Source organism: Tauraco erythrolophus, chromosome W, assembly GCF_009769465.1.
Source record: "Tauraco erythrolophus isolate bTauEry1 chromosome W, bTauEry1.pri, whole genome shotgun sequence".
In the NCBI taxonomy this organism is placed as follows: Eukaryota; Metazoa; Chordata; class Aves; order Musophagiformes; family Musophagidae; genus Tauraco; species Tauraco erythrolophus.
The window spans coordinates 25,014,064-25,033,078 of NC_141497.1; the positions used below are offsets into that span (position 1 = coordinate 25,014,064).

General features: G+C 50.6%; 1 protein-coding gene across 1 annotated transcript in view; it reads right to left on the reverse strand.

The window, feature by feature from the left end:
* LOC147526264 (E3 ubiquitin-protein ligase TRIM11-like) overlaps nucleotides 1-8,755 on the reverse strand; it is a 346,932-nt gene extending 338,177 nt beyond the window's left edge. The window contains exons 1-2 of the mRNA XM_086630202.1: nucleotides 8,732-8,755; nucleotides 7,934-8,109 (exon numbers count right to left, since the gene is read on the reverse strand). Coding sequence (XP_086486328.1) covers nucleotides 7,934-8,109; nucleotides 8,732-8,744 — 189 coding nt within the window. The 5' untranslated portion in view covers nucleotides 8,745-8,755. The remainder of the gene's footprint in view (nucleotides 1-7,933; nucleotides 8,110-8,731) is intronic.
* Between the last annotated feature and the right edge of the window lie 10,260 nt (nucleotides 8,756-19,015).

A 19,015-nucleotide genomic window follows, 5' to 3' on the forward strand; every position in this document is an offset into this window, starting at 1 on the left:
TCCATGGTGTCAATCCCCAGGATTTCTTCCAGGCTCTGGGTGCCGTTGGTGGTCTCCGGGATGGTGTAATCAAGGTGGAGCAGTTCGTCAAGCAGTTCCAGTAACTGGCAGTCGCAGGGTGAGATGGCTGCGCTGGTGCCACCAGCGTCCCCATGCCTGGGGACCCTGGTGGCACCATCCTGGCTGGCCCCCAGCTCCTGGGCCTTCATCCTGAGAAATCTGGCTGCTGCCAGAGCCCTGCGCTTGCTGGGGGGCTCTGGCCAGCTGCTCGCCCCCCGCTTCATCCCCCACCGTTCTGCTGTGGGAGGCTGGGACGGTGGCAGGTCCCAGCCTGCATCCCCCCACAGCTCCTCCGCCTCCACCCCCAGGTATATTTCCCCCAGGCTGCGGGTGCCATTGGTGGTGTCGGGGATGGTGTAGCCAGGGTACAGCAGCTCGTCCGGTAGGTCCAGGGAAGGGAAGTCACAGGGTGAGTCGGCTGTGCTGGTGCTACCGGTGTCCCCAGCCATGGGGATGCTGGTGGCACCAATGTCCCCAGCCATGGGGATGCTGGTGGCACCAATGTCCCCAGCCATGGGGATGCTGTTGGCACCATCCTGGCTGAACTTCAGGTGGCACAGGGTGGCTGAGGCTGGAAGAGAGACAGGAGCCATGAGATGGCACCTCCGCTCTGGCCCCAGGAGCGTCCCCGGGCTGCAGGGTGGGTCCTTACCTCGGGGGGGCAACATCTCTGGTGGCCCAAAAGGCTGAAACAGCCACGGCGCCAGGCTGGGCTGGGGAGCCCCACGCAGAGAGCTGCGCTGCTGACCACGCCATGGTCCGTTCTGGCAGTTGGGCGCTAAGGACTCTCTGGGTATCCGGGATGGAATGTTGGGGCTCCCTGTGTTCCGCCCCTCCCCTAACTGCCGCCCCAGCTCCTCCTGGAAAGGGAGAGGATTCCAGGGGCCGGGGTGGCCCTGGCCCCTTCAGGTGGCCCTCGGGGGCTGTAGGTGCAAGTGCTTTTTGCTTTAAATGCTGTTTTCCAAGGGGAGAAAGAACAAGTTCCTCCAGCTGAGCTGTGCGGGGTCCTGGCTCATCCCTGATGAGATGCTGGGGCTGTTTGTGCTCTACAGGACCCCAGCGATGGGGTTGGCACCAACAAACTGACATGTCAGGGGTGGGGTGTTTGGTGTCAGATGGTACACACTGACTTCTGCTCCCTGCTCTGCAGCTGTCCCATCTTCCCCGTGTGTTTGGGACACTCGGTCCACCTTCTCCTGGTCCGTAGTCCCTGCACGCCCAAAACTGCAGCCGCCTCGTCTGTGATCCCCTGAGCCTGTGCCTGGTGTGTGGAGCAAGACAGATTTGTAGTGCGAGGGCTTGGTGTCTCCTGGGGTGACATGTTGGGAGCTCTGCTGGACGAGGTTTCCTTCCCAGCTTAGGCTGGTGTCCTAGTTTTAGCTGGGACAGTTAGCTCTTCTTTTGAACAGCTAGAAGAGCTCCGTGTTTTGGTTTTACTCAGAGGCTCACTCTGAGAAGAATGCTGATAGCAAGCTGATGTTTGTGGTTGGACGTGAGACTCCAAGGACTTTTCAATGTGCCAGAGTGCAGAAGCACGGTGGGATAAGGGGGGAGCATAGTTGGGACAAGGGGGACACGATTCCCCTTGTGATTTGTGGTGGAACTTAAGATTGAGGCCAAACTGGCCAATTAGTATTCCATATCATGCAGCGTCATGCCCAGTATAAAAGTGAGGGACAGCCGGACATAAGGGCTTTTGGCTTTGGCTCTTTCACCGCTTTTGCTCTTTTGCCTTTTTTTTTCCTCTCTCTCCCAATACTCTCACTCTCGGAGTACTCTCTCTCTCTCTCTCTCTGCCCCTCTCTATTTCGGGGCCTCGCGTTCATCCGGGATTGCAGCTTCGGGACGAGACGGGCTTCGCATACGAGGGGGTGGTGAGCATCTACTCTGTGTATTAAATCATCTGTATTAAATTGTTCTTATCTCAACCCACAGGTTTCCTGTTTCTCCTTAATTCTCTCCCTCATTCCTGGGGCTGGGGGAGGGTGAGTGACTGGCTGTGTGGGAGGGTCAGCCTAACCCATGGCAGCTGGCGTCCCGTCCTTTTGCCGTTAACGCTCCGCCGTCGGCACAGCCGGCACAGCCGTGTCGTTGGGCTCATGTTTGGCCTGGGCTGCCGAGAGGGTGAGAAATAGCTGTGAAGTCCAAATGAAGACAGATCTGTGCTCCACCTTCTTTCTTGTGCCCCTCCTTGCGCTGAATCCAAAGGTTTTGCCAGGCCCTTTTTCTGCAAACCCATAAATTGCCTCTCAGTTCCCATGACCTCAGGCAAGCAGCTGGAAGGCGGTTCCAGCCCTGCCTCGTAGCGCAGGTCCCAAGAAGAGGAGGCAGAAGGTAACCTCTGTGGGACCTCTGTGTTCCTACCTGCACAAGAAAAGAGCTGAATTGAAACTCCCGCGAGTCTTCATGCTGCGATCTTGCATGAAATTGTTACATTTCTCACCAAAATGCTGCAATTGTGCAACTCAGCTGCCAACGAGTTGATTATGGTTTTATTTTTTCTGGGGGCACAGCAAAAAGGAACCCATTAAACCTTTTCTCGCCCTCCAAACCGCAAAATTCCAGTGAAGAGGATCCAGGGCACCAATCTGTTGAGAAATCCATCTGCCTGAGGTCAAAACAAACGTGGAGGTGGAACAACACGCTGAAAACCCCAATCCCGGGATCAGTCTGGCCGGAGAGCAATCCCTGCCATGACCCACTGCGTGGCACCTGGGGAAACGTTGCTGAAAGATGCAGCAGATCTGAAACGAGCCGCGAGCGCTGTGGGGGAGTCCTGTCTGCCGCCGGCTTGTGAACACGGAGCGTCGTGACGTACGTGATGAAAACGGGAGGAAACGTCCTCTGTGCCACTGTCTGACCCACAAACGAGGAAAAGGCGAGGGGGGAAAAAGCAAACCACTGGGGCAATGCAGATGTGGGAGGAACGGGGAAGGGGGGCTGGTCTGGAGAAAGGGGGTTTGGGGGAGCGTTAGCGGGGGGACCGACGGAGGGAAAATCCTGCCAAGGACAGCAGGGCTGCTCTGGCCGACAGGCAGCCGGATCCGCACACCGGACCCGCCTGCAATTTAAATCAGGGCAGGGGGGCAGGAGAGTCAGGGGCTGCGTTCCCCTTGCTCTGGCCGTGCTGGGCCACGCGGGGTTCTGCAGCTGGGGGGTCCCAGAGCCACCCCGGGGACCTGCAGCTGCCTGAGGGTCTCACAGCCACGGAGGGTCCTGTCCCGCCGCACTCGCTCCCTTCCCGATACCGAAAGCGGAACAGCACGAGCGCCCGTGCCCGGTGCCCCGGCCATGGCGGCAGCGGAGGAGCTGCAGGAGGCAATTTGCTCCATTTCCCTGGACTTCTTTCTGCGCTCCGGTGATGCTGGACTGCGGGCACGACTTCTGCCGAGCCTGCATCTCCCAGTGCTGGGCCCGGGCCGCCGTCCCCTCCTGCCCCCAGTGCCGGGAGACCTTCTCCGGCCGCAGCCTCTGGCCCCACCGGCTGCTGGGCGACATCGTGGAGAGGCTGAAGCAGCTGGCAACCCGGGGGGGACGAGGTGAGGCTGCCGGGACGCCTCCGCGCTCCTTCCTGGGCCGTTCTTCGTGTTGACGTGGGACGGCTGCCTTCTCCACGCTGGTCACACCTTTCACCGAGGCGCTGTGTCATGACGTGCGAGGACTGTGCGTGCAGTCCCTGTCCTGCGTCGCTTTTTGCATCTGTCCGCAGACCCCACTGACTCCAGGAGCTGAGACCACAGCCCTGGGGTGCCGGCACCCCCCATCTGACCGCAGTAGCTGCCACCAAATCCACTCATGCTGGTCCCCCCATAACTGGCACTTTGTCCTTGCAGCGCCCACGGGCTACAGATGGATGTTGCAAACAGGTAGTTAAGACAGGATTTAATGGGAAGGTAGGACAGACGGCGGTGAGCAGGCACGGGGCTGGGTCGGACGAGCGCACTGACCAGCTCTGGTTTACCCATGACCAGTCCCGTTTACAGCCCTTTCTGCCTCTTCCTCCCTGGTCCCTCCCCAGTCCCTTCCCCTGCCTGTTCCCTCATCGCTTCTCACAGTCGCACCGACCCCTGTGAGCGTTTGGACCCGCAGGTCCAGGGGCTGACTCTGTGCCAGAGGCTGCTTACGGCCAACCCAGGGAACAGACTATTTTATGGACACAAAGAGCGTGGGTGGGAGCTCCGAAAGGGTGGCTCTTCTTCCAGGAGCAAACGCAGTCACAGCTGGAGAGCCTGAGGAGAGAGAGAGGAGAAGCGAAGAACTGGGAAAGGAAGGAGCGATGGATCTGCCAGGACTATCTGGTAGGTGCTGGGAGGAGGTTTTGTTTGGGGAGGGTGAAGAAAGGTTGATCCTTGGCCTTCAGAGTCAGGAGACTGAATGGTTGTGTCCAGCTGTTGGTGCGCGATAGGCACCCCGGGAAGCACAGTCATGTTCCACACCACAAAGTAAAAGCCATGGATGCTTTTCACGGCTGCCTCAAGCCATGTTTTGCAAGGGAGCGAAGCCACCCCTGGTTCCGGGTGGGTAAGGGGTTCCAGCTCAAACTGTGTCCTGAGACCTGAGGAGATGTGTCCCTCCCAGGAGGGTCTGCTGTGGCCACCCTGCCTGCTGCATCCCCATCTGGCTAGTCTTTGGAGACCACCATCTGCTTACAGATCTTCTGCCATTGCCATCTACGAACCTTCTGCCATGAGCCTCAGGGGCTGTTGAGCTCCTGCCTGCCCGCAGACAGCAGGAATTGCCTTGCTGGGAGCAGAGATCCATGGGCTTCCCCAACCTTGGTCCTACCACAATGGAAGAGGCTCAGAGCAGGGCTCTGGGTGACGAATGGCCATTTCTGGGGACATACCTTATTTACAGGAGCCATGAGCGGGACTGAGGGCCATAGCAGCGGCACTGGAGGGCCGATCGATGGAGTGTTTTCTCTTGAGGAAGTAGGCAGGTGGGTGAGGAGGCTGAAACCTTGCTCAGCTCACCTGGGGCATGCTTTGTAGCCCTGAAGCCTGGGCAGCCTCCGTGGGTCAGTCCCGATGGTTGGCCTGATTTGATTCTTGTGTTAGCTTGAGAAAACACGAGTAAATATTCCTCTTTCTGGGAGGTGCTAGTAGGATTTACATCTCCAACCAATTTTGTGGGTGGAATTACAGTCACTGCTTTTTAACAGATTAGCGTACCCGATAATTCTTCAATGTTCGACTATTCAATTTGTTTCTCTGGTTGCGATGAGGCTCTTTGGAAAGAAAGTTTAGAGATTTAGATCTTCTCCAGCCAAAGAACTAACACCAGGAATTTGCTGGAGTTTAGGAAGAGGCTGAAGGAATTGCTGGTTTGAGACCCGCTGATTTGCAGAACTCCCAGGACTTGTGGCACTGCGTGGGAGAAGCGAAAAATACGAATAACCAAAGTTCTATAAATGCCCAATAAATAACCAAAGTTCAGACAGCTGTGAAACTAAATCCCATCCCACAAGACCTCGCTGCAATGAGAAGGGCTCCAAAGGCGTTGGCTCCATCCACTTCTGTGGAAAAAGCCAACTGTGAAAGGGAGGTCGGGGGCTGGAGCGAAGGGAAGGGGCTCAAAGAACGGTGAAGGGAAGCGCTGCGCATACAGGACTCTGCCGAGGACGCTGAACAAAACCTCTGGAAAAGCAGCTGTGAAAGTCACAGCTCGCTCCAGGGTGAAGCCCACCCCTTCCCCTTGCTCTGTGGCCAGAAGCCCACGGTGACCTGCTGGGTCTGGCTGTGGTGCTGCCGCAGGGTTGATTCCAGCTCTTGCAGAACCCGTACCCAGCTGCCTTCGGCTCCGGCTATGGGATCTTGCCTTCCTCCCAGTGTGCTCGTGGAAAGGCAGAGCCGCAGCCCTGCAGAGGTAAGCTCTCCCCTGCAACATCAGCTTTGGCACCAGGAGCTGAGGACATGCTGGCATCAAGGTGTGGGCAGCCACTCGGAGACCTCGTCCGTTCTTACCAGGATTCGCCCCTTTCTGTGCACTGTCCGGAGCGGGAGTTTTGGGATCGGCTCCTTGGACAGGCCCCTCTGCTGGATTGCTGGTCCCACAGATGTGCAGAGCCCAGTGCAGTGGGATGTCCCCTGTGCCCCTGCAGTGCCAGAGAGGTTGATGAGCCCATCCCTTAGTGCCAGGGTGGGATATACCCAGAGCCACGACTCTTCCCAACTACTGGAGTAGACCAGGGAGACCCAATGCTGTGCCTGTGCCCAGCTGCCACCACAAAGGTGACAACTGAGTTGGCACTAAGAAGGTCCAACCAGCAACATGGCCGGAGAAGACGAAATCTCGGCTGAACCCAGGTAATGTTCCCCTTCACCTTCTCTTCTCCTAAGAGCAGGAGTTAGCAGGAGGGACAAAGCAAGGGCCCCTGGGAACGGGGACCCCCACCCTTTTCCAGGTCTAGCATGTCCTTGGAATGTCATTTCCCCCAAAATGCCAGTTCTCCGGAGCAGATCTGGAAGGGATGTCCTCTGAGGAGCAGCTGAGCCTGAGCACTCTGGGTTTGTCTCATTTGAGGAAAAGGAGGCTGAGGGGCGACCTCATTGCTCTCTGCAGCTTCGTAGGAGGAGACGTGGAGAGGGAGGTGCTCTTCTCCCTGGGATCCAGGGCCAGAATGCGTGGGGATGGTTCAAAGCTGCGCCGGGGAGGGTCAGACTTGGCATTCAGAAGCAGGTCTTTACCAAGAGGATGTTCAAACACTGGAACAGGCTTCCTGGAGAGGTGGTCGATGCTCCAGGCCTGTCAGTGTTGGAGAGGTGTTTGGACAATGCCCTTAACAACGAGCTTCTAATTTTTCATTAGCCCTGAGTTGGTCGGGCAGCTGGACTAGATGATTGTTGTAGGTCCCTTCCACCTGAATGAGTCGAGTCTACTTTCTGTGAGGAAAAGGAGACCTTGATGCGGGAGGATGGGAGAACAGCAGATCTGTGGGAACTGGCTCGCCTGTGGACTTCAGACACTTCTCAGTTTCTTGCCTCTCCGGCTGCCCCTATGGCTTTTGCCAGTGCTCTGCTGTAAGAAATGTGCTTAATGCACATGTCAGAGAACTGGGAACAAGGCAAGGAGAGGCCTTGGACGTGTGAGAAGATAAGCGTTATCATGAGCTCCAGCATCCAGCTACGTTTGGCTGGTTTTGAACTTAATGATTAAGCTTAATTGAAAAAAGCCAGCGACACTACTCCAGCACCTTTTAAGGAGTCTGAACCTGCTGTATTTTCCATGGCCTTGTACACAGTAGCTCCACAGTGCCCCGGCACTCGCCCTGGGGCCACCACCCGGCACGGAGCTCCTGCATGCACCGAACCTCTGTGATCCCTGTTGTCTCTTCAGTCCCAGCTGTGGGGTGGAGGGCATGAAGGAGACTCTTTGGTGGTGTCCCTCTCCAAGCCCTGCCAGTGCTCCCACTTGGTGGCCAGAGGAACCACGCGAGCACAAGCTGGCAGGACGCTCCCAGTTCCCAGCACCGTGACCCAAGGTGATGGTGTTCACCTTTCCAGTCCTCCCCTGCCACCCACGCTCCCTCCGTGTCAAGGGCACAGCTTGAGCCACGAGCCCATCCCCACCCACAGCCACGGGTGTAGCCTCTCCCTGCGACATGAAGCCAGGCAGAAAGCAAAGATCGGGCTTTGTTTTCAGCGTCAACAAATGCTACTTGCCCGCCTGCAAAGTCCAGGCAGACCTGGATGACCCTGGGGAGGCAGGCAAGGGCAGGGGGGTCCAGTCAGGGTCGGTGAAAGCATGGTATTGTCCAAACCACTGCCCCACGGCCCAGATCCCTTCCTGGGGCGTAAACTGAGGACCCCCTTCCTCCTGACAGACTCCCGGGCCACCCCCACAGCCCACCAGTCCCTCCCTCGGCCACCTCCACCTGCCAGCAGTGCCTGCCCGTGGCGAAGCCCTGGCTGCCCATCACGCACGGCTCCATGTCGAACCGCTCAGGGTTGTTGGGCAGCGAGGTCCACTCGTCGCCCCGTCCCACGCCTCTCTGGTCGCCAGCCAGGATGAGGAAGGGGTTGGCGGTGTCGGGGTCCAGGATCACATTGGCTGGGGACAGAGGAGGAGAAGCTGCTCAGGACAGGCAGCCCCAGGGTGCCTCAGGGCTGCACCCACCCCAGCAAGGGAAGGGACAGGGTGATTTCCTTTCCCCTGCCCAGCAGATGTCCGGTGTGAGGTGGACGATGTTATCCTTGTACGGCCTACCCCAGCCTCAACGTTGCCCTGATCCTGCCCCTGCTCCTGATCCACGAGCTTCCATGCGATTCCCTGGCCAAGGGGACCCCAGTTTGCTGGAGGAGGATGCACTTGAGTGGATGGGTGCACATCTGCCGTGCAGGCGCCTGGACCTGAGCCTGGCTGTCTCCAGTGCTGCAAGAGTAAAACGGGCACATCTGGGCACAAACCAGTGCAACAGACGTTACCCCAAGACCCCAGATTCCTGTTTCTCTCTGTGGACAGCAGAGGGAGCCACGGATGGCAGCTCAGGTGTCTCTGGTGTTGGTGGTGGGTCTCCAGCACAAGGAATCAGCTGAGGGTGTTGCAGCCACCAAGTGTCAACCCCATGACAAGCCCCTGATTGCTTTGACCCTAAAGAGCTCTTCCACAGCAGAAACAGGATGCCTTTCTCCCCTCAACAGAGGACAGTTCCCTCTCCCCTTCCAAACCTCACCTCTTCCACTCATCTCCTCCACCTCGTTGGCAAGGTCTCCATCTTTTCTCTCTCCGGCTGGCTGGATACCAGCATGTCTCCAAAAACCAACAGGAGGAGAAGCAGGATTCCCTGTTGAAAGTGGAAATTGCAAGACTCAGAGACTGCCTGAAGAGGATAAAGCAGCAGAAGGAATGATGGAAAAGTCACAGCACTCGGGCACTTTTTAGACAGCCAGCACCCACCTGCAGGCTGACTCCAGGGCAGGAGGTTTTGGATGGCTCTGAAGGTCTTCGGTCTGCTCTCCACTCCCCTGAGCTCCTCATCAGCTCGTGGCTGGACTGGGCTCGCACACCATTTCCAGCTTGTTTGAGCGAGCAGATCCAAGCGCAGAGGGGCTGGATGTCCCGGAGAGCACAGCTCGGAGTCGGGCACCTCCACCTCTCTGTGGGACCACCGGAGCTTCCACCTCCCCTCCTCTTGGTGCGCGCCTCCTGTGCCCTGAAGCTGTTGGCAGTGTTACTGATACTTAGAATTTTAGTAATCAGAATTTAATCAATAGTTTGTAATTAATATAGTTTGCAATTCATTTTAATAATATAAAGCTATAAGAAATATTTCAATGAAAAGTATGCTCGTACCGAACCAGATGCTGCTATGAAAGTCTTTGTATAATCCTGTACCAAGACCAAAGGGATAAGTTAGAATCATGTAGAAATTAGATAACAAGTACAAGTTGACCTACCAATTGATTTATGATACTTACATAGAACTAGAAGAATGCATGTAGCTATCAAGGTTTGGGTTAATGAGAATGAAGAAGGCCAGCCTTAACGAGTTATGGGTACTTGCCAAGAAACCATGAGGTAATTACCAGAAACCGTGAACTTAAGCAAAATGTAATTCTGGCAGGGGGAGATCGCGACCACCGACTCATAGACCACCTACCCATATTATACCCCAGACTCATTTCCAGATGATCCTAAATTTTATTGCACAGAATCGGAAATAGGGGAAGAATATGCTAATGATTTTCGGGAAATAATTTGTTTATGCATGTGTAAGCTCTATATAAGAAGTTTAATTTTGGTGCAAGGTGCGCACGCTAGGAGGAGATATCCCCCGTGCACCCGGCGCCGCAATAAAGAAGTGTCTGCTTATCTACATCCCATTGGTGTTGATAAGTTTTTTATTCCGGATTTTCGGTAACAGTTTTGGCGACCCAGATGGGACCTCGCTGAAGGAGACCGGAGGAGTCGGGGACCTGATCGGTTCCAGCCGGCACCGAGGATTTCTCAGGGACACCCATCGATCCCCGATCCGTAAGGTTCTTCGCAACGTCCCCTGGATTTTGGGTAAGACACTTCTTTTGTTTTAAACGAGTGGGTTCGAGTCCCACCGTTGTGAGTGGGTTCGAGTCCCACCACATAGAGGGGGTTCGAGTCCCGCCTCTGGAAAGTGGGTTCGAGTCCCACTGTTGTGAGTGGGTTCGAGTCCCCTCGCTGTAGCCTGCCTGTCAGTCGCGATGAAAGCTGCGCAGGGTTGGGCAGAGGATCCTCGTGGAGTGGAAGCCTGGGCGTCTGCCCGTAAGCCATAAGCGAAAGCTATTGCAGGGTTGGACATAGCGGAGACTTGGAACCTATATGCTAGCTATAGTGTTCTATAAGTTGTGCCTCTAACGTAAGTTAGAAGTTTTCTTGTGTGCTATATTGTGGAATTGTCTTGACTGGGTACTGAGGCGCTGAGTTTTGTGTTTATTGTGTTACATACTTGTATTCAAAGTAATAATTGCAGAACTGTGTGAGTGTGACTGTGAGAAAGAGACGTGCAACTGAACACAAAGCGAGTGCAGAGTTCGGATCCGTGGTCCTGCTATTCCGCGAGGGGTGCAGTCGGAGAAGAACAAAGCGACAGATTTGAGTGATTGTATATTGTACTGTAAAACAATTATATCATGGCATCTAAGTTAACTTGTTTGTTTAAAAGTAAAAGTGCGAGTAATTTGGCTACAAATGACAAAATCCTGAAAACTTCTCCGTTAGGATGCTTATTAGCACATTGGGGAGATATAGGAGATGATTTGCGAAAGAACAAAATGATTCAATATTGTAATCATTGGTGGCCGTTATACACGTTAGAAGATCAAGAAGTATGGCCTGTGAATGGTACTTTGAATTATAACACTATTTTTCAGTTAATACTGTTTTGTAGAAGGGAAGAGAAATGGGATGAAATACCTTATGTAGATTTGTTTTTCTATTTAAGGCAAAGAAAAGATTGGCAGAAGGAGTGCAGACTGATTGATGGAAATGGTCTGATATTGGCTGTTGCTACAGGGAATAAAAAGGAGAAAAAGTGTTGTACAACATGTGATATTGGAAAGGATTGTTTGAAAAAGAGGATTATTCCTGAAGCTGATGAGGGACCAGAATTAGACATATCTCCTCCTAGGAGAGAAAGAAATCGGGGTCGAGAATATCGGGAACAGATGCAAGAACCAGAAAGCAGTGGCATTGAGGATGCCGAGGAGGGTCCCTCTGAGATTGTAATTCATACTCCTGTTTCTCGGAGAACTCGGCAGCAGACACACACAACAGCTCCCCTGCGGCAGGGAGTTGGCAACGATGGGCCGGTGTATGTAAAGGTGCCTTTTTCAGTTACTGATTTGATGGCTTGGAAACAGGCAGCCGGACTTTATAGAGAAGATCCTGAAAGAGTAGGAAGAGTGGTGGATACTATAATTAGAACGCAGGACCCAGACTGGAGTGATTTGCAGGTGGTTTTAGATAATTTATTGGATGATATAGAAAAGCAAATGGTGTTGAAAGCAGGTAGAGCACAGGCTGAAGCGGCAGTTCTGAATGAAAATATGACTGGAACTTTGGAACAGAATTTTCCATCTGGGGATCCGCAGTGGGATCCAAATAATGCAGAGCACAGACAGAGACTGAGTCGGTATCAGAAATGGATTTTATACGGAATTAAACATGCTATGCCTAAATCTTTGAATTGGTCTAAATTATATGAAGTAAGGCAGGATAAAAATGAATCTCCCTCAGTGTTTCTGGAGAGATTGAAGGAAGCTGCCAGGAAATATACTGATTTAAAGGTGGAAACTGAGGCAGCACAAATGCAATTGGCTTTGATTTTTATGGGACAATCAGCACCAGACATAAGAAAGAAACTTCAGAAATTAGAGGGAGAAGACTCCAGGAGTTTGAATAAGATGATGGAAGCAGCCTGGAAGCTGTATAACAATAGAGAACAGGAGGAAAGAAAGTCTCGGGAAAACAGGCTGCTAGCAGTCATGACAGGAACAGTGAATAGAGGATAAGGCAGAGGAAGAGGTTCAGGATTCGGTGGAAGAGGAGGATTTGTGAACGGTGGTGGCAGGAATTTTAACACTCCCCTAGGAATGAATCAGTGTGCTTTGTGCAAGGAAGAGGGACATTGGAAAAGAGACTGCACTAGAAAGGGAAATGCTCAGCAAGAAATGGCTAAAATCATGATGCTAGATGACTGAAGGGGACCGGAGGGGAACCCAGCTGAGCCTCTGGTTGTAATTAAGCTGGGAGAAAAAGAAGTTATATTTTTAGTGGATACTGGAGCAACGTTTTCAGTATTAAACACCTGTAAAGGAAAAATTGGAACAAAACCAGCAAATATTATAGGGGCCACAGGGAAAGAGGAAAGCAGACCATTCCTGAAACCCCTGGATTTAAAATTTGGGAAAAAGATAATTACCCATGAATTTTTGTATGTACCTGAATGTCCAGTACCCTTATTAGGAAGAGATTTATTGTCTAAATTAAATGCTCAGATTAGTTTTGAAGAAGGAGAAATTTTCTTAAAAATACCGGAATCAAAAACAGGTGAAATTCTGATGATTCAGGAAACAACCGAAGTACAAGAAATTCCTTCGGATGTAGATTTTGCTGTGATTCCCACAGTATGGGAAACAGATATCCCTGGCAAATCAAAACTGGCAGAGCCTGTTAAAGTAGAATTAAAAGAAGGGGCAAAACCAGTTAAATTGAAACAATATCCAATTAAACCAGAAATCAGACAAGAATTGAAGAAATTAATTGACAAGTTCTTGAAGTATAAGATTTTAGAGGAATGTGAATCTGAATACAATACTCCTATCTTACCAGTCAGAAAACCGTCCGGAGAATACCGGCTGGTACAGGATTTAAGAGCAGTGAATCAAATAGTCAAAGATATTTACCCAGTAGTAGCAAACCCGTATACATTACTGACCTCGTTAAGAGAGACCTATCAGTGGTTTACAGTGCTTGATTTAAAAGATGCTTTCTTTTGTATACCCTTGGAGAAAGAAAATAGAAAACTGTTTGCTTTTGAGTGGGAGAATCCACAGACTGGACGAAAGATGCAGTTAACATGGACAAGGCTGCCCCAAGGATTTAAAAACAGTCCAACGATCTTCGGGAATCAGTTGGCCAGAGAACTCGAGATATGGAAACAAGAAAAACCAAGGCCTGGACATCTACTGCTACAATATGTGGATGATATACTGATTGCTACAGAGGAGAAGTCAACTTGTATCCAGGTAACAATAGATCTTTTGAATTTTCTGGGACTAAATGGGTACAAAATATCTAAGAAAAAGGCCCAAATAGCTTGCCAGACTGTAATATATCTGGGCTTTGAAATTTCTAAAGGGCAGCGACAGTTGGGAAAAAGTTGAAAAGAAGCTATTTGCAATATACCTGACCCAGAAAATATTCATGAACTCAGAGCATTCTTGGGAATGGCCGGGTGGTGTCGCCTTTGGATCATGAATTACGGGCTGATTGCTAAACCTTTGTATGAAGCCCAGAAGATTTCTCCTTTTGTGTGGGGACCAGATCAACAAAAAGCTTTTATCGAATTAAAACGTGCTTTGATGTCAGCACCTGCTTTAGGACTTCCAGACTTGACTAAGGACTTTCAGTTGTTTGTCCATGAAAGGCAACACCTTGCACTGGGAGTGCTGACCCAGAAGATGGGCAGTTGGAAACGACCTGTTGGATACTTCTCCAAACAATTGAACACAGTGAGTAAAGGATGGCCAAGTTGCCTGCGAGCGGTGGCAGCAACAGTGCTGCTGATACAGGAAGCTCGCAAACTGACTTTGAGAAGGACAATAACGGTCTATGTCCCACACATGGTGATAACTGTTTTAGAACAAAAGGGGGGTCATTGGTTATCCCCAAGCCGGATGATAAAATACCAAGTGGTACTAACCGAACAGGATGATGTGATTCTAAGAACAACTAACCTGGTAAATCCTGCAGTGTTTTTAAGTTCTACACAGGAAGAAGGACAACTGGAACATGATTGTTTGGCTACTATCGAGTATGTTTATTCCAGTCGTGAAGATTTGAAAGATGTACCACTGGAGCGACCAGACTGGGAATTGTATACAGATGGCAGCAGCTTTATGGAACAAGGAGTCCGATACGCTGGATATGCGGTAACAACAGACACCACAGTTATAGAAGCCAGAGCATTGACCAGCACCACATCCGCCCAAAAAGCAGAACTTATTGCTTTGATTCGAGCCCTAGAATTAAGTGAAAGGAAAAAGTGAACATTTGGACCGACTCCAAGTATGCCTTTGGAGTAGTGCATGTCCATGGAGTTCTGTGGAAAGAAAGAGGATTATTGTCCTCTCAAGGATCAAACATTAAGCATCAGAATGAAATTTTACAATTACTGCAAGCAGTTCAGAAACCAGAACAAGTAGCAATCATGCACTGTAAAGCACACCAAATTGGAAACACAAAAGAAATTGTTGGAAATAATTTAGCTGACAGAACAGCAAAGAAAGTAGCAAAGAACCAAGTGTTCCAAATGGCATTAATTCCCTCCAAAACAGTAGCCCTTCCTAGGGAAAATCCAAAATATTCAGAGGAAGATGATAAGTTAGGCCAATTATTAAATGCTAAGAAAAACTTAGCTGGATGGTGGGTAACCCCTAGTCAACAAGTAGTAATTCCACCTATTTTGATGAGAGACATAATTCAAACAAAGCATCAAGAATGTCACTGGGGAGTAGAAGCTTTGGTAACTTCTTTACAGAAACAGGTAGTATCAGTTAAAATGTTAGGATTAGCTAAATTGATAACTGCAAAATGTGAAATATGTTTGAAAAATAATCCAGTAATCAAGAAAAGAGCCCAAATGGGTAAGTTAAAATCTGGTACAGAACCTGGAGATTATTGGCAAGTAGATTTCTCAGAATTACCTAGACAGAATGGGTACCGGTACATCCTGGTGGGGGTTGATACTTTTACAGGATGGCCTGAAGCCCTTCCCTGTCGCACCACACAAGCGAAAGAAGTAGTAAAATGGTTACTACAAGAAATAATTCCAAGATTTGGAGTTCCAATTGCAATTTCATCTGACAGAGGTCCACACTTTGTTGCTGAAGTAGTCCAAAGCGTTAACAAAGTACTGGGCATTGCCTGGGACTTACATGCATCCTGGAGGCCACAATCCAGTGGAAAGGTAGAAAGAATGAATCAGACTATAAAGAGACAAATAAGTAAAATTTGTCAAGAAACAAATTTAAAACGGCCTCAAGTATTACCTTTGGCATTACTTCGAATCAGAGTACAGCCAAAGAGTGGAACCTCTATCAGTCCTTATGAATTGTTGTATGGAAAACCTTATGAGTCCCTGGAACCAAATCCAGATATGCATGTAAAAGGAAAACAAGATGTATATAACTATTTGCTTTCTCTAGGGAAAACCTTGGCTGCAATTCGGAGTGCTGTGATTTGGAATCGACCTTTATCTTTAGACACTCCAGTGCATGATTTCCAACCAGGAGATTATGTCTACGTAAAGACGTGGACTTCTGAACCTCTGCAAGAGCGCTGGAAAGGACCTTTCCAGATACTGTTGACAACCTTCACAGCAGTCAAGACTGCAGAATCTACAGCCTGGATACATTACAACTGAGTGAAGAAAGCACCAGCACCCTGGAAAATTGTGAATCATGACCCAGAGACTTTGAAACTGACTTTGAAACATGTCTGATTTCTCATATCCGTTTTTGATTGTTCTTTGGATCTTATGCTGGAAGGTAGTACTGGTGAAACCGTGGGCTGACTTGGTGAGTAGGAACAAAAGACAATTAGAAACAGAACAAGTGATTGAAATTCCCAAACACACACCTGAGGAAAATTTGATATTAGGATTAATTAAAGGATTTGCTAGGAAAAATTGAAAAAGAAACAATCAATCCGAGAAGACATGTCGGAAGACTGGATAGGAAAAATTTTCAAAGGGCTGGGCTGGAATCTAAGCTCTGGGATCCAATCTTTGATTAAAACTCTGTTTCTGTTGCTAATTGTCTTCCTGATGATCATGCTGTTATATACTTGTTTGAAGAAACAGTTTGCTAATAGAATTGCAATCAGTCGCAGAATCATGAGAGAGTTACCTACTATTCCACCAGACTAAATTTCACCACCAAATTATGCTGAAACGAATCTTAGCTTTGAAAATGATAATGAATAAGTGCTAAGCAGTAAAGATAAAAGTGGTGAAAGTATTGAAATAGTTTTCAACACTTTCAAAGGGGGGAAATGTTACTGATACTTAGAATTTTAGTAATCAGAATTTAATCAATAGTTTGTAATTAATATAGTTTGCAATTCATTTTAATAATATAAAGCTATAAGAAATATTTCAATGAAAAGTATGCTCGTACCGAACCAGATGCTGCTATGAAAGTCTTTGTATAATCCTGTACCAAGACCAAAGGGATAAGTTAGAATCATGTAGAAATTAGATAACAAGTACAAGTTGACCTACCAATTGATTTATGATACTTACATAGAACTAGAAGAATGCATGTAGCTATCAAGGTTTGGGTTAATGAGAATGAAGAAGGCCAGCCTTAACGAGTTATGGGTACTTGCCAAGAAACCATGAGGTAATTACCAGAAACCGTGAACTTAAGCAAAATGTAATTCCGGCAGGGGGAGATCGCGACCACCGACTCATAGACCTTGAAGACAAATGTTAGTTCTTGTTAGTCCTTATCTCTCCTCTTTGTCTATTTTTCTCCCTATGGGTCACGAGTTACAACCTTGCCATCATTTATTTTGTCTCTCTTACCGGCCTTCTTTTCGGGTAGTTAGTGTTTCAAAGCAGGGATTAGTATTTGATAACTTCTAACAATTCACAGAGCTATTTCACAGAGCTATGTATTTCCCAGAGTCTTATGCCTATTCTTATGCCTATCCATAGAAATAATAGCTAATATAGTCTTATGCCTACTCCTATACCTATCCCCGTATCACCTGACCTAAATGCTTAATATCAAATGGAGGGAGCAGGTCAGTATTCAGCACTCTAATAATCTGCATGACTTCAGGAGACCCTAGCCCATATTGTGCCACTTTGGATTGCAAATCTTGGGCCACTTTCCAAGCGATAACTTCATGTGTGTCAGACTGACCTGAGTTAGGAAGAGCTTTCTGTACAGGAAAGGCTTGGATGATACCCTCTGTGGGTTCACTACCACCTTGATCTACCTGCACAGCACTTTGAGGCACTATAATAACCCGCTCAGGTCCCTTTTCATCTTTAGGCATCCCGACTTTCTCTATTAAATCCCAGTCCCCAACCTCCAGAGCCCGCCTCTTGACTGATTCCCAAAACTGCTTTGAATTTTTTGGACGCACAGTCACACTACATTCGGGAATCGTCCAAGGACGGTTGTAGGCCAGCTGTGTTACTGGTTGCCGATGTCTGACCACCGCCACAGTTTCCCGCAGTGTAGTAAGCGAGTCCGCAGTAACACTGCTTGCCTCGTCGGGCCTCACGGATGAGGAAGGCTGGCAGGGCACAGGCGCCGGGCCAGCGGGCGGTGTAGCGGCGGAGGCTGTGGACGGTTGCGGAGCCACGCACGGCAATGCAGCCTGGGGCGCTGCGGCTTGCGGCGGCATCACTGTCCGTGCAGGCGCCGCCGCCGGGGCTGCCAGCGCCGCACTCGGTGCCGCCGGCGCCGCACTCGGTGCCACTTCCGGGGCCGCCGTCGCGGGGGCTGCCGGCGCCGCACTCGGCGCCTGTCTCACCGCCTCCGTCAGCACCACTAGTTGCTGTAGTATTTCCCGCAAAAGCGCCGTACGCTGGTGTGCCGAGAAATCCGCCACCGGCGTCTGCGCCGTTTGCTCCGGGAAATGCGCGGATGCTGGCGCGGGACACAAAGGCGCCGGAGCCGAGGCCGCCGTGATACCTCCTGCCCCTCCCGGTTGCGGTAGAACCCCGGCTGCCGTGCCTGACTGCGGCAATGGCGGAGCCGTAGGAAGGACAGATCCCGCTGCAGGCACTGAAGCAGCCGGCTGTACGGGCGGCCGTAGCGCGGAGGAGGAGGGGGGGGCCGCTGGGGCGGAGGGTGGGGGACGCTCCAACGCTTTGCTTTGACCGGTTAGTTTTGCTAACTGTTCCACTGGTGAGGGGTACTCAGGTGGAACATAATCCCGCGGGGAGGGGTAGGACCTCCGCGCAGTCCCCGCGAGTCTCTCAGTGCCCGAGGGCAGCGGAGACGCGGCGGGTACGCTGCCTGTGCTGTCCGGGGTCAGTGATCCCTCAAATAACTCATCGTCCCCTTCAGAGCCTTCGCCCGCAGATTCGTCAGAGCCCGGTAATTCTTTTCTTTCTCTTCCTGCTGTCCACTTCCGCATTATACCGTATAGGGACCACCACGTACATAGCAGGTCAAGTACGCTCTTATCTCCAAGCATGATCTCATGAAATAACTTATCCCCTAACAGTTCCCAAGCTTCTGGGTTAAGGGCAGTGTCCGGATCAGCTACAAACTCATGTTCTGCTGCCCAATTTAGCAATTCACAGAGAGCTTCATCACTTATGTCAGCTCCCGCGATCGTTATCACATTTTTGAAGGCAGAAAATATCGTGCTTTCTTTCACGGAGCTTTGCCCCATCTTCTCAGTCTAGAGTTTTGTCCCCGGAGCCTCGGGGGGGAGCGCGTACCTTCTAAATTCAGTTGCGGTTGTATCACGTCGGGGTCACCAAATGTCGCTGTCGTGCCGGGGACGGAGAGAAGAACGACACAGAATTCAGATGCAGGAGAAAATGCCAACGCCAACAGCAGCAGCAGCCTTGGCAGCAGTATCAGCCGTTTATTAATTACAAATCCGTATATATATATAACATGGTTCACAAGGATGGCCAAGGCAATTGGTCGCTTGACCATCCACCTCCCAGAGTGATTGGCTAAATGCTACAACACCCATTTCAAAACAACTTTCCCAGTGTGCCATA